This window comes from Schistocerca serialis, unplaced genomic scaffold (genome assembly GCF_023864345.2).
Source record: "Schistocerca serialis cubense isolate TAMUIC-IGC-003099 unplaced genomic scaffold, iqSchSeri2.2 HiC_scaffold_1420, whole genome shotgun sequence".
Classification (NCBI taxonomy): Eukaryota; Metazoa; Arthropoda; class Insecta; order Orthoptera; family Acrididae; genus Schistocerca; species Schistocerca serialis.
Window position 1 is genome coordinate 4036518 of NW_026047648.1, and position 10346 is coordinate 4046863.

The window sequence follows — 10346 nt, forward strand, 5'->3', positions numbered from 1 at the left end:
TCGTAACACTTCTCCATTATTTGCCGTAAGCTAAAGATCTGGTCCTGACAACCTCTGAGAGGCCTAAACCCGCACTGATTTTCATCCAATTTGTCCTCAACTAATACTCGCACTTTCCTTTCAACAATACCTGTGAAGATTTTACCCACGACGCTGATTAAAGAGATACCTCTGTAGTTGTTACAATCTTTTCTGTTTCCATGTTTAAAGATTGGTGTGATTACTGCTTTTATCCAGTCTGATGGAAACTGTGCCGAATCCCAGGCCATTTCAATTATCCTGTGTAGCCATTTAAGACCTGACATTCCACTGTATTTGACGAGTTCCGACTTAGTTTCATCCACCCCAGCTGGTTTATTGCACTGCAATCTATTGACCATTTTCTCCAATTCCTCAAATGTGATCCTATTTCCATCATCATTCCTATCCCCTTGTACGTCGAAATCTGAAACATTACTGACCGTATTTTCACCTACATTGAACAACTCTTCAAAATATTCCCTCCATACTGCCCAAGGCATCAACAGGATTCACCAGCAGTTTTCCTGACCTGTCCAAAATACTTGTCATTTTCTTTTTACCTCCCTTTCGAAGACTGCTGATTACACTCCAGAATGGTTTTCCAGCAGCTTGACCCATAGTCTCCAACCTGTTTCCAAAGTCTTCCCAAGATTTCTTCTTGGATGCTGCAATTATCTGTTTGGCTTTGTTTCTTTCTTCAACATAACTTTCTCTGTCTACCTGAGAGTTCTAGTATGTAGCCATTTTTGATACACCTTCTTTTTCCTTTTACAGGCTGCCTTGACTGTGTCATTCCACCAAGCTTTGCTTCATCCTACCTTTACACACTACTGTTCAAAAACATTCTTTACCCACTTCTAGTACTGTGTCCCTGTACTTTGTCCATTTCTTTTCCAATGACTGTAATTGACTATATTCAACTAACTGGTACCTTCCTGAGATCTTGTTCTCCTGGTTACAAATAATCCTATCCAGTATTAATTGCGAGGGGTCAAACTGGATGACTGGGAGCAGGAGAGGCACTACAGAACATTTTAATTTCCACTGTCCTGAAATAGTTTGATGGCATCCATCACAAACTACACACGGTTGAGTTCCACAGAGCGAAATAATACGACAACGTGTGGTATAAGATGGTTGTTTGAAGAGACGTGGCACTGCACTGAACACTTAGGACCAAATAACGCGTGTTACATTTCCTCGAAGATATATGTTTTATGTATCAGACTCTTCAGAGAGATGTCCGCTACAAAATGAACTTATTTTTGAACAGTTTTTGATGTTCTGGTGCACATAGCAGTGTGAGTTATAGTCGGGGAGTGGGTAGTCTGCACGTGACCCGTGTTTACATTTAGTGATTTTTCTGTTTCCTCTTTGTTTACTTCTCTCACGTCAAATGAAAACAAGATGGATTTCTGTGGCTGGGAGCTATCAGGTGAATTAAAATACATTCGCATAATTATGGAAGGTTATAATATGTTACTCATTTCAGATTTTATTTTATTTCCACCTTTCTGACAGTCAAGCATTAATTGCCTTGCAGAACAATGAAGTTATTTTTGTTGGTTTGCTAAAGAAATTTTGCTTTTATTAAGCTTTCCTGCTGAGGCAGTCAATTTATTTGAAACGAAGTGTTTAATTCCACACTATTGGCTACTTTAAACTATTCGCTGCATTTCAAGTGCACGTTTTCATTATCTAGCATGTACGAAATTATAGCATAATGAAGAACCAAACATGAGCTAATACAGTACTGGCACTCCAAGAAAATTTACGTCCCGAAAACCAAACCAAAAAGCTTACTATCAGGTCGAGGCCTACGTCATTGGCAGTCTGGACATACGAATGTGCGCTTTAAGGCGAACTATGCATTTTAGTATGATTCACGAAATTCCAACACTCTTGGAGTATCCTCTGGTGTCTTGTTTCTTTTCTGACATAATTTAAGATCTTTTAATGTCTTACACGTATGAACATACGTAGCTGCGCAAGCACGGTGACACCTCTTATCTGGCGTTCTCTGGCAACTGCTGAAATTAATCTATTTCTAACAGGTCGCGGGAAAATATTGCGAATTGTTGCTCGAAAAGCTTCATTTTCAAAGTAAATTTCCTTTTACGCAAGATGAACTACGTGTGAGAATGCACGATGAATCTCTTAAATTGCAGAGCATTTACTCTTTTTTAAAAATCAACTCTTTGATGACGATCCATTTAGAAGAATTTCGAGCCCAGATGACCAGAGATTTACATCGGTATTAAAAATTTTACTGGCGTATTTGTGTGATGTATCTTAAATTGTAACATGCGCTTAACACATCAGCATTGTATGTGAAACCTAGCTTCTCTTGTAGCTTATGAATGTTTGAGACAATTATCATATGCGAAATTTTTACTTCTCTTGTAGCAACACTATGTATATTAATTTAAACCGTTGACTTTTCCTGTTGGTGGAATCAGAATTTATACTTTCGTAATACAAAAATATGCAGTTTATCTGTTGCTGCATGTCAAAGATCTTTCCAAAACGTGTTTTTTCCCCTGAGTTCCATTTTCTAAAGTGCCGGGAAATTCTATGCTGCTGTATAAAACCATATCCATTCAAAGGATAAGTTTTACAGTTCCAAGGGAAAGTATACTGTCACACGGAAGAAGTGTATTTTCACCCGGGAGAAAATGTATTTTTAACCTGAAGATTCGGGAAAAACCTGGAATTTTTTTTTTCTTTGTCCGCATATACATCCTGTAAACAGAAACACACACTGTGCGGCACCTGCCGTGGCATCAGGATTTCAGCCGACCGACCCCGTCTGCCTCGTGTCGCCCGAGGCGTATCTCTCACAGGATAGTAAAACACAAAATGAGCATCAGAACGTACTAAAAATATTATCCGTGTGTAAATAAGAGTGCTTCTCGGACTACTTGCACATTGTCGTCCCTTTCACTCGATATTAAATTTCCAAAACTTTAGTTCTGCCGAATCCCGTACCTTCTCAGCTGTACGAAATGCGCAGATCGGCCTGTTAATCGGCGTTACTACCGCCGGAGACTCCCGTCGGCAATTCGCGGCCCCCGCACGTGTCCTCCGACCTTCGAGCACACGGCTCACCGGCCCTCTCTTCCCGTTTCAGATGATGCGGCGCGACAGCGGGGGTAGCCTCCCCGACCTCCACCACCCGCTGCCCCCATAGTCCGAGCGGTGGGCGGCGCAGCCGGGGGCGGAGAAGCGCGTGTGGGGCGCACTGCTGCTGCCGTCACCGCCGCCGCCGCCGGGGCCGCGCTCCCCGCCCCCGGGGCTCTGGTGACCGGGGGCGGCGCGCACTCGCCGCCGTCGGCCGCACTGCCGCCGCCGACTCACTTCGGCACCTCTCGCTAAATATTCAGTACAACGTTTTGCTCTGGTAGCGAACTAGTGAAGATGACGTGCAAACATTTCTTATCGTTAGTGCCGTAGTATAGTTCTGCTAGCCTGTTTTTGTAGATGGCATTCTTCTGTAATGTGTAAAGAGGAAAGCTTAAACGTGGATCGTGTCAGAAATTTGCTCGTCACGTCCGGATACGTTATTCTCACTGTAATTTTTTTCACTACGATATGTATTCTTTCTGTTTCTCGTACTTTTTCTAATGACTGAGGTCTGCTTTCTCCTTTTCCTGGGCCCAACTTTTGCATTTGTGTAGTTTTTTATTCTGCGGGGATTCGAGAAAAGTAGACGAGTGTCACGTACGTAAGTGGAATTCTCACTCTGCCCATTCACTCCTAATTCTGACATCCCATTTGTCCCGGCTCGTAATTTGAAGGCCGTTTTGTCGGGCACGCATTTATGAAGTAAGTGAAATGTTTATCGGATTTGTTGGGTGTCGTGAAATAGACTCGTTACCGTAAGGTGTTTCATCTGTACTAAAGAATGGACACTTCGTATGTGTCTATCGCGAAGAGTTAAGTGTTGCTTTCATTATGGCTGCTAAAGATATGAAGTCTTTTCTTTTATTATAAAATATGAGCTAGTTTCCTTTTATTATACAGAAGTGAAAGATTCGTAGATAAAAATGTAAAAGTTCTACGAGGAGCGAAAATATCCCGGAATTGGGCTTCATTTTAAACACAGTATTTTTGAGAAACAGCCTATGCATTTTCCATCATCTAGCAGTGTTCAGCTGCACGTATCACGTTTATTGCGCAATGATGTTGCTTAAATCAGGGATGTTATACTTACTAATGTGTTTCCAATCTGCTAACTAGCTGTGTGCCGGTTGTAAAAAAATAAAATATTTCTAGACATTCTTTATTTTTATCGTTTTTACTTGTACACTGGTGGGATATTTTGCAGTGTTACCACATTGTACACCTCACCTCGGGTCTTCATTTGCCCTTTCTTCTTCTTCTTCTTCTTTTTGATTGTGACCCCTGTCAGCAATATTTGAGAGCATGCATAAATTTTTCTGGGACTGCCTCTTTTGAGAGGGCTGCCGCTTTTGAGTGTCTTCGGTCGCTTCTGATGGATTGAAGTTTTGTAAAGTCTTGAGCTTCTCTACAGAAATGTAATTTCCACTGTCTGGAGTGTACTATAGTCCTTTGCTCTTGTTATCCAAATTTCCCTACTGCACAAAAATATCGAGCTAAAAATAAAAAAGTAATTTGTGTGTCTTTTGTATAGAGTTCCTCATAGCTTTTGCACTTACCTGGCAAACTAGCTTCACTATTCCTTCTTTTAATGTAGGATGACACATTTCTTCTTCGGATACGGAAAATTCGGTGCAAAGAAGTAAATAAATGAAATAGTGAAGGCCCGATATATTGTTCTTAGGGAAACGTCGAGTAAGGGATGGACACAGATTAGTGTTTCCTGTACAATAGTCACATCCTAGCGTCGTTAGTTTGTTCTGAGGTGAAAACGGAACTTCGACATCACTTCACACCTCGGTGATACTTGTCACTGTATCACACACAGCTGCCAACTGTTCGAGATTTCCTCTTTAATTCACCACTCGAGAACGTCGACGGTGGGTTGCCGTGCGTCGAAAAATGGATTTGATAAAATGGAATGCCAGAGGTGACTGCACATTGGGCACAGCCGAGGTATCAGAGTGAAATAGTGGTACTGTAGTAGAGGGTGCGAAGGAAACAGTGCGCTACACTCGACAAAAGAAAGGACTCGTGCTCAGTATTGCGACAGAGCACTCGATTCAGGAGTTAGTGCCGAGGGAGCATTACGCGTTGTCAGTTGCAGAGCACATAAGAAATCGATTGCAGGTACTGAACACCACAGGTCCCCGTCTGATCTTACCTTCGCATCTCTTACCGAGCCACGTCATTCTGAGCAACTTCAGAAAATATATATGAACTCGCAGAAAATACGGTGTAGCCAAATCTCAAAACATCGCAAAGGGAAAGATCGGCACGGGAACGAGCAATTACTTGCAGTAGGTTAACGTGTTAAGTCAGTGCGAGTGTATACGATCGAAAGCGAGGAACTTAACTGTGTGTTCGACTGAAGCTCTGGCACAGTGCAGTGACCCGAGGGTAGAAATCCCACCCGATCCTATCCTCCTGTTCCCCAGGTCCTCTCCTCACCACAGAATGGCAGAGTGAAGCACTGCGTGCCGTGTATTCCTCGTACCGAATGTGAGTCTCACCTCTTCCACTCGACACTCTCCCTGCTGCGGACTGTCTGTTATTTGGTAATTCACTCACAAGTATTTTTTTTTCTCTAATTGATCCTTTACTGGGCCCAGGAAAAGGCCATTTGTACATTAATCTAATGTAACTCTTTTGTGCCCTCGTGGTACTGTTTTGAGAGCCTACGTGCGTTTCTAATGAGAGATTGCTGTGTTTGTATATTTCCAGTATTTGCTGTACTGTGTAATCGGACGTACTGTTAAGGTGAGTCTCTTCGAGGAGGAGAAGAGAGGAGGATAAACGATTTAAAACCTCAGGGATAAATGACGTATTTGTATCTCGCTGTGTGCCTCACTCTACGCGGAAGTATTAGGTGTACGAATCCGTGTCCGTCATCTCGGTCTCCCGAATAGTAGTGTTAAGTAATGTCTAGTAGAACGGTCCGACTTCACGGATCTTGCCGACAGTCGGGTGTGTTTGTTGGCAGAAAACTTCAGGGATTATTTTAAAAAAATGTAAAAGTGATGATTATTTAGCTATCGTCCATTTTAGGGAATGCCTGTAGAGCCTCAACTTCGAACGTGGGGTAGAACAGTCCAAAATGCGAACCTCTCGGAAGTGCCCGAGGCACGTCGTGTCGTCCGTGTGTAGGTCAGGTGCGGGAAACGGGCAGTGGCTGTTATTTGGCAATTCACGCGATAGCTCGCCGCTGGCACCTTCGGGTTAAAGGTGACATCGTGCGAAGTGTATTTCTCAAATTACAATATAGGTGTAGTTCGTCCTGCCTCCGATTTTGAGCCAGTATTACTTCTCTCGAGGGTGTAAACTCGAACAGAAATCCTCACCGTATTGAGATTTTCCGGTTGTAGAAACTGCAATGCCTCACTCTGCCAAAGTAAAGTTCGAGGTCGCACGCGCCAGAAGGGACGAGAATCGGGAACTCGACACGAGTGCGATTTTACAGTGACCGAAACGGGCACGAAGGTGGTGCTCTAAATTTCTAAGTCATTAAAAATACTAAACACATTACTCGGAGGAAAATACGGCACGATGGTACATTACATTTGTTAGCAGTCTTTTTAATCGGGGCGAATCGGTGACCGAGTTATGGACGACCGAGTGTTCGCCGGCATGCCGAAACTGCGAGCTGAGGAGCTCGACTGTGGAATAAAATGTGTACACTTCACAGGTAGTGAAGTCGGCGAAGGAGCACGGGTCGAAAATAAAACTGACGTGTGGAACCTGGGACATTTCTGTCCCGAGGCACGAGTTTCATCTCCGACCGGCACTCTCGTGCTGGCAGTATCGCCTGCGAAGTGTGCTCACCTTACTCCACAGTACGGCTTTGGAATTCACACTTCTGGCATTTCGGCGCAGGAACGGGCACGGTTGCACACGGCGACCGTCGTCGACGATTCGATTCGGAGGCAGTTCGCAGTCAGTACGTCACAGAGAGAAGTGTCGTCACCACGGGTAGGCGCCAGAGTATCCCCTCTTCGCGAAAACTTTCGTAACTTGCGAGACGTGCCGTGCCGTTCGGTTCCCAAACTCCCCACAAAAATGGTGGCTCGGTGTCAGCGATTGGGAAGAACTCTTCGAAAAGTCGGCCTCGAGTGAGCTGGAGTGACTGGCCAAACAGGTAGTTAGCTAGCCGGCTGGAGCTCCCCTTTCACTCCCATTTGCAGCCGCTGCCGGTTCCTGTTGTGTTATCTGCATTTACCTTACAGAAAAGGATTTGCGAGTCGGTTCCATCCTCTGCGGCCCGGAGCTACCGGTTGCAGATTCTCGACAGGTTAACCGAGGTACGGGTTTACTTTTCTCTATTAAAAGTGCAGAACTTATTGTTTACTCTTTGACAGATTTTGTTCCACTTTCTGCCTGAAAATTACATCTCCACAAATGATAATTTTTTTTCAGTTTGCCGTCGGTATAGGTCTACATATTTTTACCCTACACTCGCATTTAATTGTGGCGGGCGGAAGCATTTTTGTCGACATTCGTCAGTCTGTCTCACGTCCCTCTCGTAATACGGAAATGTCGGATTTTTGCTCACCATCCACTTTCTTATTTCGGGACTACACGCGATAGGACAGTACACCGTACCTCGTAGAAGTAACTGTCGCACGAATGGCGCACCGTGTCGCCGTACACATTCTGTAATGTCGTTTCTCGGTCTAATTGTAATTGTACTGTTGTGTGAATGTGTGAAGAAGGGGGGCAGTGTAGTGTCAGATCTCGACTCCACCCGTACGACACGTTCCGGTGTAACGTGTAGTGTCGCGGCCCAATGTAGGATTCCTCTCGGTCACAATTCGAGTGCCACTTTTCTTCTGTTGTGTGAGAAGCCAAAATCTGCTGCCCCTGTTCCCCTTTATTCTCGTTTCCACCTGTCATTCTCTTTACCTGGCAGAAGACTGCTTTAAAGAAGTGGAGGTCGTCCAGTAAATAAGGGGCAGGTGTGTCGCTCCAGTTGTGGCAAGGGAGGTATTTTGAGCAGAGCTAGGACCACTCTGTACTGTTCGGAACAAAAATAAAATTGTGTGTGGAGCTCGTGGCCTTCACACACTGTCTGTTAGTAATCCAAATCTGTGACAGGAAACTGTAATTGAAAAGATTCATTTTGGGTTTGCACACTGTAGCATCTAGAACACAGTGTAATTGATTACGAATTTCTAGAAACCCTATGAAAGACACACAAAAACGTAATGTGCTCCGAAGACATTCCAGTACCGCAGATGAACTTATGCGAGCTAATAATTGGAACAGAGTATTTTGGGGAAAAAAGCAGAACAGCATTTTGCATCCTAACATAAACCTTTTGTGGTAGGAATTTTGTGGGGGCTGTAGATTTTTGCTGTTCTGCCGGAAAATGGGGAGAATTGTTCCGATCGGTTCTGCAATGTATTCCGCTCTTTCTGAAATGTCGGGCACTGAAATACTTATACAGTTACCGCAGTGTCTGTGAAACATATTCTATTACTTCGAGGCGTGGGCTGTCGACAGGTGTCACTTTCTTTTCCAGATCTGTCAGATAATTGTATCCTCAGCTTTTACCCGCAAGCCCAACTGTTCACGGTATGACGGTTACTTTACTGATTCGATAAATGTTCACTGTTGCGTACGTACTACCTGTGCAGATGCCGTACTGATGATTTTGTACAAAATGAGAGGCAAATTTGATGGAATATAACTAAATATCTGACCATTAGTTTGTACACAAAAGTCTGACAATATATAATAAATGCTCAATAAGATAGAAAGAAACAGTATAGAAGTGAGTGTTACAGGAAGAGAATATTAGTAGAGAAAAGGGTGAACCAGTTGTTACAGTAATCCGAATTTCTCTCGTTTGAAATCAGCTGTATTATTGATGCAGTCTTAGCAAAATTTTAGTCCCCAGTCAATAAGTTTTGATGCACACTTATTAAATAATGGAAGACAGTATTTCAAACGTTTGTATACTTGTCGAATAAATTTGTACACCACTGTTATAAGACTGCAGAATTTTTGGAAGTGAACTCCTCTGTAGTCTGCTCGTTGTATGGGAATCAGTTTGACTGAAGTGAAGTGTGTAATATTAGATACTCAATTTCGTGTAAACAGAGATTGAAATTTTAATAACCAGTCGCGTTAAAATTCGGTGAAACTAAACCTTTGCGGACAGAGATAGTATAGGTGGGAGCAGAAATTGCGATCTCAAAATTGACGCAACACGCGCTCCTATAATACTGGATGACCTCTGTACCGTGCAGTTCTACTGGGTCGGATAGCCTCAATTTTTCTTATGTGACAGCAAATGTTTACAAACAATGTAATAAATTATTTTTAAAGCCAGTACGGCTATTTTTTATAGTTACAGTAACTGCATAGCATTGTACAATTGAAGTATGTTCGTGTTTGCCCTCCTCATACGAGACATGTATGTGTGTACGTACGTATGTCCCCCACTGTCTCTCTCTGTGCCCTTCACGTGTGTCGAGTCTGAATGTCTCCGTGCTGACTGTGTCGGCAGTGGAGTGTATACTATTACTGTCAAGTGGTAGCTAGTGACCTTTTTTCATCTCTCGATCTTACGCCTAATGTGTGTTTGATGGTCTGTTTTAGAAAAGTTAGGTAAATGTAATTGTGATGAACGTGTGTTCTTTGAACTTTGTTCTAGGTTTTAAAATGTTTCCTTTTTTGTCATTTTTGTGTCCTTTGGTACTAGGTGTAAATATTCATTGAACAATGTTCTGATATGAGATGTGAAATAATCTTTTTTTAAGTTGTACATATGGACAGCAAATTTGTCCTTTAGTGAGAATATTCTATTACAAATTACTTCCATTTTATAAACAAATGTAATAAAAATTGTGCCACAAAGTATATATTTTTGGTGTTCATTTAACCTGTCGGGAAAGTCTCCACAGTTTAAGGCAAACGAACGTACGGGGTACCGAACAAAATTTGCGACCAGATTGAGGATTTCTCGGGAGTGACGGTGCGGCACATCGTCTCAAACGGAGACTCGCTGACAGATGTAGAATTTCTGCAGGTGTGCTGCGACTGTGTAGGCTCGCGCTGTCGTGGAGCGGAACAACCCTACGGGTGAGATTGCCTTCGCGTTTCGATTCGATCGTTCGGTGGAGGGTGGTCGAGGTTTACGAGTAATGCTGGGCATTCGCTGTCGTTCTACGCCGCAGGAAGTGAATCGGAGGGGGGCCGTCTCG

The 10346-nt window shown here is 43.3% G+C and overlaps 1 protein-coding gene across 1 annotated transcript in view; it reads left to right on the forward strand.

Annotated features, from left to right (window-relative positions):
- The window catches only part of LOC126443036 (protein AF-17-like), a 113994-nt gene extending 103992 nt beyond the window's left edge, over nucleotides 1-10002 (forward strand). The window contains exon 15 of the mRNA XM_050090882.1: nucleotides 3152-10002. Coding sequence (XP_049946839.1) covers nucleotides 3152-3211 — 60 coding nt within the window. The 3' untranslated portion in view covers nucleotides 3212-10002. The remainder of the gene's footprint in view (nucleotides 1-3151) is intronic.
- Nucleotides 10003-10346: the final 344 nt, after the last annotated feature.